This window comes from Gavia stellata, chromosome 3 (genome assembly GCF_030936135.1).
Source record: "Gavia stellata isolate bGavSte3 chromosome 3, bGavSte3.hap2, whole genome shotgun sequence".
Classification (NCBI taxonomy): Eukaryota; Metazoa; Chordata; class Aves; order Gaviiformes; family Gaviidae; genus Gavia; species Gavia stellata.
Genome location: NC_082596.1, coordinates 20041262 through 20058909, shown reverse-complemented (window position 1 = coordinate 20058909; position 17648 = coordinate 20041262). Strand labels below are relative to the sequence as shown.

The following is a 17648-nucleotide window of genomic DNA, read 5'->3' as shown; positions in this document are numbered from 1 at the left end:
AGTAAGAGATCTATATAATCAGACAACTCCAGGCAACAGGGTAATCTGCTTTAAAAATTAACAAATCACCTCGGCTTAGATATATGACCAAAAAGAGCACGTCTTTGTTGTAGTGGGAAGTTAGCCACTCATTGAACGAGCTGTTATTTAACTGACCGAATTTAACTGTGCACTGAAACATACCAAATTTGTTTGCATGTCTCTCCTACAGCATTTGCTCACTTATTAAAAGGCTGTACAACCTCACAACTTGTCATTATGTGACCAAACCTTTTGTAGCGTATTTTCAATCAATCATCAACACTTAAATTTTTTTAAGTAAGTCTTCATGATCTTTTTGAGAAGTTTATACTATATGATTTTTTTTGTGTAAAGAAGGTCAGGAGAATGCTAAGCATGTAACATTTTCCGAGTCTAATAAAGCAGCATGGTGCTTCTTCATGTCAAGCTTTTACAGTGAGGATTCCTAAAACATTAGTTAACTAAAGAAAACAACAAACTTCGAAAGGGTATACCTTTGTCATAACCCTCTGAAGTACCACACAAGATGCGAACCGACCTAACCCCTGCTTCCATTCAGATTTATTTTCAGGCTTCCATTTTTTGTTCTTTGGTAATACAATAGTGGTAGGCATGATCACTTTGTCTAGCCAACCAGACATGACAGAGACTCTCACAGTTGTTGGTGTGAAGAGACATAACTATGTTTTAAGGCTTTGCTTTGATGAAGCATAGATTTTGGTAATTTAAGAAATGGCTTGTTGATTAACTACTTATTTTTACAACAATATGATTTGATAAACTGTGCCCACAGGCAGAGTTTCAAGAAAAGTTAAGCATAGCAATTGCCTACTGATGAAAGAGGATGTAAAGTACTGTAATTCCTCAAAACAGCTTTTATCTTTGAGACTGGTTCATACATCACTCTGATTTGCGAGATGTTTATTTAAAAGAAATCAAAACTTGTTTCTCTCTTCATAATTAAAGTTTGCTTTGAATCTTGTTATTTACATCTCTGCTGACTGTAACTACAAAAATTTTGTCTGTTCCTCGAAAATGCTGGAGAACTGGCACTTTTTTGGAAAGATTTTTAAATCCACTTTTATGGAGAAAGTTTCATTCCATGAACATTTGCTTTAAGTTATAAAAAACACACTGTAAAAAATAACTTGTTTATGAAAATATACGGTATTATACAACAAAAAGTTTGTGTTGGTGCTTTCTTTAAGCAATGGTCTTCAGTTCTAGACTGGCAGTATTACTGATTTAATTTTTCTTACAAGATATAACCAGTAATGTTCAGAGGTTTCTTTCTCTTGTTGGGCTGGCCACAAAAGCATAAGGCAATCTCACGTGGCTTTCTGGCTCTCAGAAATATTTCCATCACCCACTGTTAATTGGAGGCTAAAAAAAAAAATAAAAAAAAAATCAACAAAAAACCCAAAACCAAACAAAAACCTATATCCAGCTGTATAACATTCTGAAAAGTATAATCGACATCAGTTAGAAATAGTTCTGTATAACCTCGATTTTACAAGATCAAGCTAAACAGGAACTGCATTTCATAATATCACAAAAAGTTCTATCTTGTTTTCTAACTACATTAACTACACATGTATGAAGTTTTACTTCTTCCTGGCTTCCAAATGTTTGTCAGAATTTAAGTCTACAACTGATAACTTGATCTCAAAATGTAAGAGAAAATTACCTACGTAAACTGCAAGCTGAAGTTTTGGGGAAAGGAAATAACAGAACCTGAGGAACAATCAACGTCTAAGACAAAAAAAAAAAAACCAAACATGCTTTTAAAAAACATTACTCACCAGTAATATAAATGTAAACCACTTACCCTCTTTGCTCATCTCTGCAATTGTAACCCATTCCAAGGTAATATGAAATCCACTTCCTTTTGTGTCCAACTCATCTTTTTCTACCCTAAGCAGCAGCACAGCTACTGAATGCATATCAGATTTTACAAATGAAACACTGTGTGTTATAATAAATGGACTTCCTAGTTCTTCATTAAACACAATCTAGAAGACAAAATTGTAGTAAAAAGTAAATCAGTCTTGCTCTTTCTCAGAGAACAGTGAAAGGCTTCAGTGAATGTCTAATCAGTTCAAGTTTGCTTCCCACAAACCACTCTGCCAATATGAATCCACGAACGTCATACATTTCTGGTTCCTCCTTCCTCAGCTATCAAGCCACTGTTCTGAAATGCTTTTAATTATTATTGTTTATATTATAAAATCATTATAAGGGCCCATTACACAAAGCACAAAGATCCACAAAACTGTCTGCATTATGGCTGTTTACTACTACAATAAGTAGAGGTACAACAACTGATGAACAGAACAGGATCCATAAACACAGCATATCAACTAGGGAAAATAGTTTCACACTGAAGATGAAAATGTAGGCATTTCATCAAGGCCCTCACTACTTCTCTAGACACACCAAGATCCTGAAAATCTTTGTAGACCTTGACATGTGCAAACAAGAAGATAAAAAGGTCCACTGCATTGCTGTCAGTGTTTAATCATCAAGCAGTACTGAGGAGAGAGGGGGCTCTCTTTATTTGGCTACTATCTACAAAAAGATTCAATTTTCTGTCTCTGTAAAGTTTTATGAAGTGGAGTAAGAAACAAAAAGTTATAACTAAACGAAGAGGTGTCATATTGATGTTTAGGAGGAGCTAGGGTTCGAAGTTTTTGAATTTTTATGTACAGAGTTTGGACAAGTCCTTCCACATTTGGACGGGACTAGGTAGACAGAGTACGTAAATAGTACTGTCATATTGAAAGGCTAATAAGCACCATTGCAAATATGAAGTCATTTCATACAGAAGGACTACATGTCTTATAGCTTGAGATGTTTAGCAGTTGTTAACTATAGCTGGAAGTTTTAATTCTAGAAACTATGTATTTCAGCTCTTCTCAAAAAAGTACTCATTCAGCAAAAAACCCAAGAAGGCAAAACCAAAATGAATCCAAACAGCACAGAAGAAGAAGAAATAAAACATTCTTTATTTGCTATAATATTAACACATGAAAACAAAAGAATAAATGACAAGGAATTCAAGCTGCAGTAGCTGAATGAGTCTAGGCTGAATCCAGCTGTTACTGAAACCTGATAAGGTTTGAGGATTTATGGGCTTGGGATGTTAACATCACTGTAAACCACTGCGTGCTGTAAATACTCAAAAAGTGAATTTAAATGGTGACAGAACCTCAACATATAAATCTCATGTTTTTGTTACACTGACAACTCCAATGTAACTTATTTATATACCAGCATTCTCACACAGAACAGAATAAAAACCAGTTGGTATTTATTACCAACCATCTAAAGAACAGGATAACCAATTTCTTAGTTACTGAAGTCTCAAAAGATGTAGGGGAAGGAGCTAATCAATCATGCTGAAATCTTCCACTTCAGGACATATACTTGAGCTCCCACCAATACTAAAACTTCCTTGATTGCTTAGGAAACTGCCCTCTAACGAAGAAAATAGATGCAAAATCTGGGAGCTTTATACCAGTCTTTCATGAATAAAGAGGAACTAACCACAGACTACAAGACTCAGTAGCTCAGGTAGAAATGTAACTTAATTATATTTGTTGTGTCCAAGCAGGATAACCAATACCATTATTAGTGTAGTAAGACCACTTCAATGTGGATACAAACAAATGCTCCTTTATCAAGACTCTTTAAAAGACTTAATTATGTAAACAATTTAATCACAAGAAACATAAAAACATACTTCAGTTACAACCAACAATTTTAAGTAAAAATATTACGCACCAATCATTTTCCAGAGCTAAGTGCACAGTATGAAGATTTTCCCTACCAGAGAGGTGAGGTGGGAAAAATATTGCTTACATTATACCTGCTCTGCAGGTAACCCTCAGGGTTACTTATCAAAGCTTTTTAATCAGCAGTTTTGATTAAGTTTTATTCTAGTCTCTGCATTTTTAAGATGGGGCATATTAAACGGTGAATATTTCAAGCACAATTACATCTGCACAGATAAACATCACACTAACCAGAAATCTCTTAACTTAAAACTGAAAGTATCTTTTAGCTTGGTTGGCAATAATTTCAGACTTTTTAAAAAAATATATATTATTCCACAGGCCAATTGAAATAGCAAACAATAAAAGATGGGGGAAAAAATCCTAGACAGACACATATGACTCGGGAAGGGAAAGGGGATATCTTTTTAGAAAAAGTTCTGCTAGACAAGCACTTAGACACCTATTGAGAAAACACTCACTTTTATTTAGACGCATTCTTCTTCAGTCAAAAGGCTGTTCCCTTTCAAACACCTGAATTTTAGACATTTTGTGCATAAATCATTAGTCATTAGTACAAAAAGCAATGATTTTTATACTTTAACACAATCCTGTACCAGTGATAGAGAGTTATGATTTAAAGCTTAATTCGTCACAACATTACATACATGCAATTCTCATAAGAAATGCAAGAAGAATAATTATTTGGTAGATGTACAATTCTTAAATATGTTCTTGCATGACTTACCTCCCACTTTTCAGACGCACTGTTTCCACGCTTGCCTGATTTAATTAAATACAGTCTTCCTGTACCATCAGAAAGGGTAACCCATGTGGAAGATGAGAAGTGTATTGAGGCACAAAGGCGATTATCATAAGCTGTCAAGTCTGTAGGTAGCCTGAAAACTTCTCTTGGTTTTTGTAAAGCAGTGTCCTATAAGCAAACAGTCACACACTAAGACTAGGAAGTATTTATCAATTTCAGTATTACAGACAAATTAAGAATAACAAATCTCAGCAGCAATTCACCAGTTTCTTTGTGCAGTTGAGCATATTTGGAAAAAAGTGTGTAGCAAGCATCATTCCCACATGTGTGGAAAAGGTGGTGGAATTTCATCATTGAGTTGGTTTCTATTTACTGAAAACATGAGTGTTCTATAATTGATATTTCAGCACTCAGGGTTTTTTCCTTTCACTTTGAAGCTCTAATTACATTTTGTATTAAAAAAAGGCTTTTCACTTCTTTTCCCCTAGTATTCCGATATAATAAATCACTTACCTCAAATAATTCTAGTCCCAGTAAAAATATGGAGACTTTAAAAGAAATGAAAGCCACAGAATTGTACTCAAACTAGTTCATAAAAACTCACTTCTAAATTAAAAATAATTTTAGCCTATTCTCTTACACAATTGGTATGTTCAAGCTGATATATCATTTCTCAGTTTTCCTAAAGTACTTATTTTATTCAGTAAGTTAGCAAAGTAACAATTGTAATTAGCTAGCAAAGAAAAGCTGTACTAATTCATATCATATTTGCAAGTAACTTTTCCATCACATTATGATTATAGTACACATCAGGATAAATTTTTTTAGCATACTGTATCAGTGGCACACTGCAATCTTATTTTTTCTTTTTAAGCCAAACTACAAGCATAGATAGTTTTTGAGCATGAATAAACAGACACTATAATAAACAAAATGCACAGGACCACGATTTACCTCCTTTTTGGGAGTTGAACTAATCTCTGAATATCCAAGAGGCTTGTTAGAAAAAAAAACCTGATCAAATCTTTATGATTTGAAAAGAACTTGGCATCACAGTTTTAAAAACGGTCAGGACTTGCTTTATTAGCAATACAGCTTGACCAGCTACTTACTGAGCAGATCACGCTAGAGCATCAAGCTTGACCAGCTACTTCCTGAGCAGATCAGGCTAGAGCATTAAGAGCACAAACAAAATATTCTTACAGAAAAACGTAAGATGCAGACCGAAGATTGAGCAACATCACAGTCACATCTCTACTTTATAATCTTTCAAATAACTGAAATAGAACTTCATTGCTTCAAGTTTTTCAACTGAACTACATAGTGGCTAAACAAAATGGGCTGGCAGTCTGTCACAAGCAGGGTCCCCCAGGGATTGACACCAGGCCCCACACTGTTCAACACCTTCATAAATTACCTTGATGATGGGATTGAAAGCACCCTCAAATGCATTTGCTGATGACACTACACTAGGTGATGAGGTAGACATGTATCAAGAGAGAGCCATCTTGCACAGAGACCCAGCTAGCCCAGAAGACTGGGGTAGCAAGAACATTGTGAAGTTAAACAAACTCCTGCATCTGGGAAGGAATAACCAGAGCCCAGTACCAGCTAGGATCTGAGCGGGTGGGGAGCAACTTTGCTGAAAGGGACCTGGGGGTCCTGGTGGACAAGCTGAACATGAGTCAGCAGTGGGCTGCTGCAGCAACAAAGGCAAATCGGATCCTAGGCTGCATGTGCAGCCGCATTACTAGCAGAGTGAGAGAGAGACATGATCATCCCACTCTACGCATCACTTTGTCAGGCCATACCTGGAGGAGTACTGTGTTCAGTTCTGGTCCCCACAACTGAAAAAATACATGGTCAGACTGGAAAGCATCCAAAGGAAGGCCATGAAGACGATCAAAGGGCTGGAGAACCTGTCCTATAGGGGAAGACTGTAGCAGTTAGGTCTTGTCTCTCTGGAGAAGACTCAGGGGGGACCTCATCACAGTATTCCAGTACTTAAAGGACAGCTACAAAGAGGATGGAAGCTCTCTCTTCACATGAAGTCACACAGAGAAGACAAGGGGCAATGGGTACAAGTTGCACCAGGAGAGGTTTCATCTCAACATAAGAGATCTCACAATCAATGACTGGAACAACCTCCCCAGGGACATGGCAGAGTCCCCAGTACTGGAGGTTTTCAAGATGAAACTGGACAGGGTGCTAGATAATCTCATCTAGGCTCCTTTTCCCGTGGAAGGTTGGACCATATGATCTTTTGAGGTCACTTTCAACCTGGGCTGTCCTATGATTCTAAAACAAATGGTGGACACTAATGATATAATTTAAAAAAAAATATTCACCACCTTGCCTCTTATACTGATTCATAGACTTTAGGATCTGATGAAGTCTCCAAAAAGGTCTTCCAGTAAGAACAAACAAAACCAATCCCTGTTTTTTCTGTTCTGTATCTTAAAGAAACATGTCTCATGAAGTTATGGTCCTTTCCCCTCATCTCTCAGACAGTTTTATATATATCATAAATAAAACAAAACTAAATACAACAGGTTTCATAGATATTTTGCAGGCTAGTGTACCTACATATATTTCAACAAATAAACAATCATCTCTGGAAAAAAGGTGCCTAACTGGTCTTTACAGATCAACATTTCCCTTTTTAAACCAAATCTATCTTCTTAATCTAACAACAAATAGACTATGTTGAAAACATAACTAATGGTCACAGCCAATTAAACTATTTTCAGTTTTATTTCACTAGGCTCATTTCCAGTCGGTTGATCTACAACTATTTTAGAAGCTCCACAAATCAGAAAACTCTGCTTAACAATAAGGAAATTTTTCCATTGTTACTAAAAATCAGCATTAATGCCACTAAAATGAGAAGATATTTAAGTAGAAATACACTTTTAAAAATAGAAAAACATAATTTGAAAGAAAAACATTACAGGAACAATTCTGAAGATACTTTCAAGTATGTAAAAGGAAGCACAAACAGAAGCATATTTTTGTATTGAAAACCTGGCAGGGGGGGAAACAAGCATTTATCTATTTTGTGCCATGCAAAATGAACTCTGTTACTACAGTAAGAGTAAGCATGAGGCTAAGAAATAGCAGTGAATAAGTATCAGATTAAAACAGTGTCTCATTACAGGCCCTGGAATTTCAGCCACAAATTACTATTAATATTTTCTAAGCCTCTCCTGTCCGTCTATATTCACTCAAGCAATGGATAGCCTGGGGGGGTAAATCATCTATACACATACCTACTTCTAGTAAAAGATACTCACTCATTCTGATCTATGAAATAAGGCAGTCTAAAATATACATACAAAGCACTTAAAAGAGTTCTTTGCACTTGTGCATGTATATGCAATACAGAAAGAGCACATTTGTGCATGCAAAGCATGCTGTGTCCTCATTTATTGAGAATCCTGTATTTGAGGGGATTTCAAATCCTTCACATTTTCCAGATGTTATTAAAATCAGATGTGCATTTAAAACATGTTCAAGGGTAAGCAAGATAAATTGGATTTGGGTAAGTACCATTTTAATAAGCAACAGCAAAGACGACCAGATGACAAACAGAGAGCCTGCTTGCCTTTTGGGCCTACTTGAATTCGTATTAGAGATTACTGTGTACCACAAAAAGGCACAAGGGCTATTATGAAACCTGCAATGTAAAAGATGCAAATTTGATTTTTAATTATTGGAAGCATTCAGGGTCACTTTGTAGATTCAGTTGCATCACTATGCCCCTTGAACTACTCCACTAATTTATAGCACATTCAGGAGGGAAGAATGAAAAGAATTTAAAAAAAAAGCAACCCTAAAAACAAACCCACAACCCAAACAAAACAAAAATCCCACAAACACTAGATACAAGGAATTTTGGTTTCCTCATCTTTTACTTAATCTTACGGTTTCACTGAAAGGCAGTATTTTCCACAACAAAAGTGCTCCACTGTAACTAGCAAGTTGCATGACTACTGTGCGGAGGGTGGGGGGGTGGGGTGGGGTAGAATCAAAATCCCATGCATCTTATCACGGAAAGAAGAAACATCAGCCCTATTAACAGTGATCTATGGGGCTATGCTATGTAACATTACAGAAGACCACACTTTTGTCAGCCTTCAAGCGAATCTTAACAGCAAGCTCAAACAGTTTTGTATGTAATTTACAAAAAAAAAAAAAAAAAATCAACTATCAACCATTTAATCTTCTAAAGCCCACATCAGACTTATCAACACTGAGCAGAAATATCAGGACTCAATACATCTCCTGAAAAAAGTGAAAAATAACTTTCATTACACATTACAAAGCCTCCCTTTCAATAGGCAAGAAAGGAAATGCTGTTACTCACAACCTTTCTGTTCACTAATTTAACTTTAGGCATTTATTAGAACAGTCTCTGATCTCAGTCCGACAATGAAAAGGATGGACTTGCTTGAAGCTGAAACAAAACCTGTCCTCAAAACCCTTCTGTGACAGATTTGCTTTTTGACTTAGTGTTTCTCTGTTCACCAGCTTGTTAACAGAGGTTAATAGTAACTCCCTACTTCAGAAGTATGAGGGGATGCTGAGATACTATAGTCATGTTTTATAGTGGTAAAAACTGGCTAAAACAACTATAGTAATTTTAACAAAAATCAGATCTACTCACTGTAATTAGGTTTAAATGACAGCAACACAGTTTCTTTAAGAAAAAACTAGATGCAGCTTCTCACCAGGCCCACTTCTTCATCTGTTGTCATGTCTCTACAAAGATTCTTTCTTTGTTTAACTATTTTTCACTCTGAAGTCTCTCTCTTATCACTTCCACCAGCCTTTAATTCTAGCTCTGCCCACTTCTGTACTTCTTGACAGCGTAGTCTGCTTGCTTTTGGCTTCTGTCATTCTGTCTGTCTGTTCCAGATTTCATCTGGGTGCCTTCACTATTACAACAACCCCTTTCCTTTCAGCAGCTCATTTGCCTCACCTGCCTATGACACTAACCCTGATTTTGAGCCTTTTAAGCAGCCCAGGTTTCAAATTTGTATAGAAATTCCAAGCAAACGATTCCTCCACAGGCAAAGTCAGGCAGATCAAGCCACGGTGTACTCTAGTTGCTCAGGATAAGGAGCAAGTGTGCAGGTACTAGAGTTCCTGACTGTTCCTGACTCCCCCGCACCAGGCTCCATTTAAGTAAGTACGTCTTAGCTTACATAGTTAAGTGGTGAAATTGTATAGGTTCTTTGGCATGCCTGTAAGATTTAAATTTTTGAAGTTATAGTAAGAAATTGTATTGTTCCAAAGTCACAAACAGTTTATCATACTGTATAAGCAAGCAAAATTTTCTAAGAGATTTAAAATAAGAATTCATTTTCCAAGGAAAAGACAGGGAATGAGAAAAAAAAACATACCAAAAGAAAAAGGAAAAAATAGAAGATATAAGTTATACGGCAATTTCCATAAAGTAGCCATAAAAAATACAAAACTTTGGTTTTATGAAAAATCAAAATATCTAGGCATTGGGCACATCTCTAACTGACCAAAGAAAGTCCATACGCAGCATTCTGAATAATGAAGAGCCAATTATTTAAAACCCTGATACAGAAGTCTAAAAGATTGTTGTTCTTCACTTTATCTGCTTCCTTATTCTGACTTGTTTCAAACAGAATTCCCAACTTGTTTCTGGTGCCACTAACAGCTTTTCTGAATTGAAGTTAACTGAAAGTTACGGAAACAGCATTCCACAGCTAATTCTTACTGGAATCCAGAAAGATGAAAAATAAAAACCTTAATGGTTTCTATATTAAGTGTGAGAAGAGTTACTGTTGCCACAATTTCTCAGTTCCGTTATTTGAACATAAAAAGAAACAAAGTCGACTTTGCAAGAAGTGCTGAAGGTCGAGAAATTTAGTGGTGGAATTAGCAGTGTTAGGTTAATGGTTGGACTTGATGATCTTAAAGGTCTTTTCCAACCTAAACGATTCTATGACTCTATGAAATCAAGTCCAAGTATTTAACTGCTGGAGGAGAAAACGTTGAATATTTTCCAGCTATATTCCAGTATTACAAACATCAAGCAATTAAAAAAGTTGAGTCAGATGCAAAAAACCCCACGACAATCAAAGAAACTTCATAATCCTGTCACTACACTACCCATTGGGTCATTAAAAAAAAGTATCAATGCCAGCTTATTGAATGAAATAAATCAGACAGCTGTAATAGAAGAACGTTAAACCTTTTATACAGTATTTTCAGTCAAATTAGGGTAACAACTTTCTCAACCTGGTATAGAAAAACCACTTGAATACCCATCCATCAACTTAGAAAAACTGCTCATCTTGATCACTTTTATTTTTCAATTATGTTTGATTTTGAGCAAATGGCAAGGTATTATCTATACTTTTTGCCTTCACAGATGACATCTTTTTAAACACCTAAGTTGCAGGGATAATTTGTGATTTATGGATAACTAACACACCGCCATACTAGACTCAAAAGTTGCAACAGAAATAAGAAGCAGAACTAGAAATAATTACGTGTTAAAAAGCCTATGTGTTCTTTCACTTTGGATTTAGGATAAGCATGTTAACCTGTTTCACCTTCTGTTTTAAAGACGACTGACATTAATTTTAACTGTGGCCATTGATAACTTGTAAGCGATACTTGGCTGAAAACAGTATTATTTGTAATAGATGTTTAACTAATATATGGCCAGGCACATTTGTAATAAGACACCTTGTTGATGTTTCTGAATACACATTCCTTTTTATACATATGCAAACATGTTTCCTTTGCAAAACAGCACTGTATTGTGTATTAGGCCACAAGATGGTGGCTATTTATTTCACAGTCCAGTGGAACTAAAACGCATAACAAGATATTAACCAAGTGCCATTTTCTTGAAGATTCCAATGGACCCACCAGTCCTAGGGAAGAGTATTTATTATTTCAATTTACTGCATATAGCAATGCAAATTACTGCCTCTTGTAAAATCCTTTATCTAGTTTATCTGCTAAGAAAGAAATTTACACACTTTAGTGCCCTCCTAACACAGGAACGTATAGGGTATCTGTGCCCTGCTGGCAGTGGGGAGCCGCAGGGGTGGCCTCTATGAGGAGAGGCTGGGGGTGCCCCATGCAGTACACAGCCGCTTCCAGCTGGCTCCAGTGGACTCACCACAGGGCACAGCTGAGCTTCTCAGCCAAGATGGTGATGTGCAGCAGAGGTTGGCCTGCAGCCCTTGGAGAATCACAGAATCACTAAGGTTGGAAAAGACCTGTAAGATCATCAAGTCCAACAATCAACCCAACACCACCATGCCCACTAAACCATGTCCCGCAATGCCACATCCACACATTCCTTGAACACCTCCAGAAGACCATGGGGAAGCAGGTTGTCTCCCTGCAACCCATGGAGGACCACAGCGGGGCAGATATTCACACTGCAGCCCATGGAAAGCCCATGCTGGAGCAAGCTCCTGGCAGAAGCTTTGTGTGGCTTTGTTTCCCATCATCCTACTCTATTTTTAATTGGCAATAAATTAAATTAATTTCCCCAATTCGAGTCTGTTTTGCCTGTGGCAGTAATTGGTAAGTTATCTTCCTGTTTTTATCTCAACCCACGAGCTCTTCTGTCTGTATTTTCTCGCCATCCTGTTAAGGAGGGGGAGTGACAGAGTACCTGGGTGAGCATCTGGCAGCCATCTAAGGTTAACCAACCACAAGGAAAAAAATACAAAAAGTGAGATAGTGACAAGCCACTGTTCACAGAAGGCTTTCTCTGACAAGCTTCTTTCTTTTAGACATTCCTACTGGGAATCCGGATGATCTCAAAAGATTTGGAAGAAGGCCCAGAAGATTATTCTGTCTTAGCAAGAGTCTGCCAAAGGCTCCAACTGCCTATATGTTCTATGAAAAGTAAAGGAACTATTTTGCAGCTCCAGTCCTCAGCCCACCGTCCTCTGGAAACCTGTCTTTCCTGGAAAAACTAGAACTACCATTTCAGGATTTCTCTCACCTTAGCTATGGCCTAGTAATTTCCACTCCCAGAACCCTGCGCAGAGTAAGACACACTCTCTCAAAATCACACATAGCCCTGTGTTTTCTTTTGTCCCACAGGGTTACAAGTCAAATTCCTTGGTAGCATGACAATGGATATTTTCCTTTCCAAACCTGAAAATTACATTTTCAGAAAATTACAGTAGTCAGTTATAGCAACAAAATAAGTTTAGGCCAGTACTCTGTGGACTGCAGAGAAAAATGTTCTGTGAAGTCTAGAGAGATCAGCATGAAGAGACTATAAACTTTAAATATCTCAGCAGTATACAATCACTCTGAATCATTTGATTAACAAAAGGTTAAAGACTTTCTCCTCCACCCAACTCATTTAAAGATTCCTTCTATTTAACACTCGCACAGTCTAATTAACCTTACGTCAACCAACATGATTCCAAAAGTCAGACTGCAGTAACTGGAAGGAGCTGACACACCAAAATATATGAATGAAACAGGAACAGTTATAGAAAGGAGGAAAGTATTAATATGTGACACATTTTATATTTTCTAGAATTATATTAATCTCATAGCTGAATTCAAACGGACTTGTTACATACAATTAACATTGGTTTTGTGTAAAAACCAAACAGCATCCCTGAATTATTTACTGCCACAAGAAATCTTATTATGAGAATGGAGTATCTACATGTTATTACCTTTCTCAACATAAAATGTAAACCAAATAACTGGTTATGAATGAAGCACTGCCATTTAAATTAGCTAACAACTAGATACAATTATGGACTTTTTTTTTCCTTCTGCATAGATGAACATTTAAGGAGCTATACTTGATGAGTCAAAAGGATTGAGTTAATCAAAGTAATGAAAACGAAAAATCCTACTTTGTTGTGAAGAACTGTAAGCATATATTTATTGCTTAACAGGATGCAAGTCAAAATTGTCAGATATATAATCTTACTCTAAATTATACATTCAAAGCTAAGACGACATTGTGATAGCTGCAAAATCACCACCAGTAACGCAGTCTTCTATTCCTTAATGACCAAGCACTACAACTGCATGTACCAGAAACACGGTGTCCATAGAGCCGTGCCCTTTCCCCTCAAGAATGATGAAAAATTTTGTAATGGAAACTAGTGTATCCATGCAGTAAAATGTCTCAAAAGAAATAGACAAGTTTGACTACGTAAGAACATCAGTATAAAAACAGAGAATTGTCATGTTTTTCAGATTTGGTCTAGCTTGCTTATACTCTATTTCAAGTTTGCGCAGGACCGCCAGCATCTTTTTGGTGCCAATGAGTGATGCCCAGATTAACCTATTAGCATGTAAAGGCTTTAATTTCTAATGCTAATGTGTACAGCTTCTTTCTCTCCTTATATCTACAATGACTGGATTTTCAAACTAGCAAACAGACAAACATCAAGTAACTTAGGGGAGAAACAGCCAGCAACTAGAAAAGAAGGGTCTACTCTCTTCTTCAGCTTGTCACCATATGTCTGTCTTCCCCAGCATGGAAGCAGATGCAATACTATTTCAATACTAATGCAATACCATTAATAAAAAGATGTCAGAAACCTCACTTAAAATCCTTTCATCCTTCCTGTTGAACTGCATTTTTGTTAATCTACCTGTCATCCTGGCAATAGCTTCCCCCAGTTTCTGCATTCAAATCCTCCTTGCCATATTTTCTATGTTATCTACCCCCTACATTTTCAAATCCAGTAATATTTAAAAAGGTTTATTCTTACCAGAGTCACTGACAGATTCATAACTCTTCCAAACTGATCAACATAGTAGACATTATCCTGGTACCAGGAATCAAGGTGAAGGTAATTATACATGCCAAAAGCACGCATGTGGTCAAGGGTATATTGATCATCACGAAGTTTCACTTCTGCTACAGCTGGGGAAAAAAAAAAAGACCATTTTAGCAATTAATTATTTATTTATAATTTAATAATTTAAAGTTCAAGCTAATAATTTAAAAATAATTCTTCCATCCTTAGTCCATAGGTCTGGTTTATTTGAAGAAAAATACATTATGTATATGTAGTTTAAAATTTCACCATAAACTTGGAAAGCAGGTCATCCACACTGAAGGCCACTGCAGTCATTCACTGTGATCATGTAATAACTGTTACCATTTATAGTGGCCTATACTGCCTCTTCCCAACATGTGTTGAGATCCGATTTATCAATAACCCTCACAAGATGAAACACACAAGCAACAACTAAGTAAAACCTACTTTTAAGTCTGCTTGGGAAGAGCATGATTCATTCCTGACATGTACGTGGTACTACAGTAAGGGAAAAAAGTTCTGCTCTATGGTAACTCCAAGAAAACAACAGCCAAAAGAAATATCCCATCTAACTACAGGGATTTCACAGTCTTAAATTCTGAATCAAGCTATCAACACTTGCAAGGCGAAAGATTAAAACAGTAAAAAGCAGAATTAGTGCATGGTCATTACTAAAAATACCATGTTCCTAGCACTCCCACTGAGCTTGAAATCTTGAGAAATGTCGAAGATACCACCAAAATTTCAGACTAAGCTTTTCCTAACTGAAAGAGGCTGCAAAGAATGGCTGTTCACTGTAATGGTACCTTCTTTAAGGCAAGAAGCATGCTACTTACAGTCATCCACTTGAGCAAGATTTTTTCAAATAGAAAACCTCTCCTCAGCTAGCAGTAATCACATCTGGGGTTATCTTTCTAAGACTAACCAAGTTTTTATTTAAACTAGCTGCAGTTCTTTCTTCCCATTCCATATCTATACAGAGATCAAGGAGCTATAGTCCCAACATCTCAAAATACAGGAAATCCTCTAGTTTTAGCAAAGACATTAGCAGAGGTCTAGTCCATCCTTCTTCAAATAGTCTCAGACAGACTGGAACGCCAGTTCACTCTCCAGTACAGTCATCCCAGGATCCTTAGCTTCCCTGCAGGAAGTTTATCTTGAACTTCACACAACAAGCAAAATCCTTTAGAAAGTTATAAGTAAACTCTGTCAGCCCATGATGATTAGCCTTCAAACCCAGACTATGAGGAAAGAACCTCAAGGCTAATCCTTCTCATAGCAACTGTTATTTTAGTTCCTACTTTTTCAGCTTCCACATTCTTTTCTTTTCTGCTCAGAAACAGAGCAAAGCTATTTCCAGTATTTCACTTCCATCCACCCGCGTAACAGGGACCATTCACAACTCTATGCAGCAGTCCTCATCTTAAGATTTCTTACACTTCTCTTTAGCATCTACTTAAAACCTACTGAAGAAGCAGTAGTTTATTCTACTCTGTCAGAACACCAATTGCTACGAACAGTTGTTCATTTGGCAGTGCAGTCAGTGCCACTGCACAGCTATCATATCAATCAGATAGTCACTAGATGGCTCAGAGCTGACCCCATTACAGATACTGGCTATTAACATGGAAGTGGCTACAGGAAACTATGCAAGATTATACTGTCTGATTAATAAAAAATCCAGTCATACTATACAAAATGCTTGCAAAATGCCAGTATAATTAGCAGTTAGTCTCCTAATCACCACTGATATTTGCAAACCAACAGCATTAATTCCACTCAGCTCAAATCATTATTCATATTCACCACACAGGAGGGATTTCTGTACCTCTGCAATTAATAAATTACTGCTCCTAAAGCCATGGCCCTTCAACAAAAGCTAGAATATCAACAAAGGAGTGAGAAGAAAATACACCTGTCATAATGGGAAAGACTGTTACCCATTCCAATTTCTACTTTAACTAATTAGAATATTTTACAGTAAATTACACTGTAAAAGGTATTAGAAGGATGTGTTGTGAAAACGTGTTTTGAAGATGTTTGTACAATCAAGCTTTATCACAGAGATATTTTTCCCAACACGACAAGAGATGATGTGAATATTCTGTAAACAATTAAAGACAAACCAAATATAATCTAGGATAATTATTTTCAGTGAAACCAAGTACGTTATCTACTTCCTGTATAGCAACATTAACGGATATTCTGAAATTAGAATACACATGTGGAAGCATGTAAAGCTTTTTCAGCACAGAAAACCTGAAATGGTCTTATTTTGCAAAGCTTCCTTTCTCCATTTCTGCCCCCCAACTCCCTAGACATGTTGCTACTGTCAGAATTATAACTAAAACACACACAAATAGTGAAAATAGTCCAAACTAGATGCTTCCTAAAGCAAATGTATAACCAAATGTATAACCTTTCAAGGAAATTCTTGGAACAATATACTGTTGATTAGCTAACTGTAAGGTGATAAGCTTTATAAAAGCTGGAAGAATATGAACAAATTCTCTGTGCTTGAGTTTTTCACCCTGTAGTCCTGACAAGCCCTGAATAAATAAGGGGTCAGGAATAGGAGATTCAAATCCCTTGCATAACTGCAATATGCAATTAATTCTTCATAAACAGAAGTCAGAAACTATACAATTTGAGGGTGATTTTAAATGAGGAAATCAAACAAATGTGTACCGTACTATCATGAAACACTTCAAATAAGGTTATCAACTGCTTGCAGAATGTATCCCGTATATATAGCTCTCTGCCAAGAAGTAGTAATTAGAGAAACTATTCCATCCTCGATTAATTGAAACTCATTCTGTGATCAAGTGAAATCTGTGCACAAATGCCATCTGTTATCACATACCATGTGCTCAGATAGTTTATAGGAGATTTTACACTAGGATGAAGTTTATTCCTTCCTTTCTACAGCCTTCCAGGTTCAAGTTTTCTTGATGGTCCTTGGGAAAATGAGGAGAAAACCAACAGAGCTGAGTGCAATAAAATGAAGACTTTTAAAAAAAGTAAATTAAAAAAAAGAGAAGTTAATACAAAGGGAAAAAGAGAATACTTCAATCAGATCAGCACCTTATTCAGTCACATAGTTTTGGGGTTTTTCATTCGGATGTTTAGTCAGGTTTTTTTGCTGATTTTTTGTTGTTGTTTAGTTTGTGGTTGGGGGGGGTTGGTTTTGGTTTGTGGGGTTTTTTTGGTTATTTTTTATTTTTTTTTATTTTAGAGTCACAGACTAATTCACTAGCTTCAACTTTTTGGGTTCAA

General features: G+C 36.5%; 1 protein-coding gene across 1 annotated transcript in view; it reads right to left on the bottom strand.

The window, feature by feature from the left end:
- NUDCD1 (NudC domain containing 1) overlaps window positions 1-17648 on the bottom strand; it is a 44653-nt gene that overhangs the window by 22418 nt on the left and 4587 nt on the right. Inside the window, 3 exon segments of the mRNA XM_059815275.1 lie at window positions 1843-2033; window positions 4543-4728; window positions 14322-14476. Coding sequence (XP_059671258.1) covers window positions 1843-2033; window positions 4543-4728; window positions 14322-14476 — 532 coding nt within the window.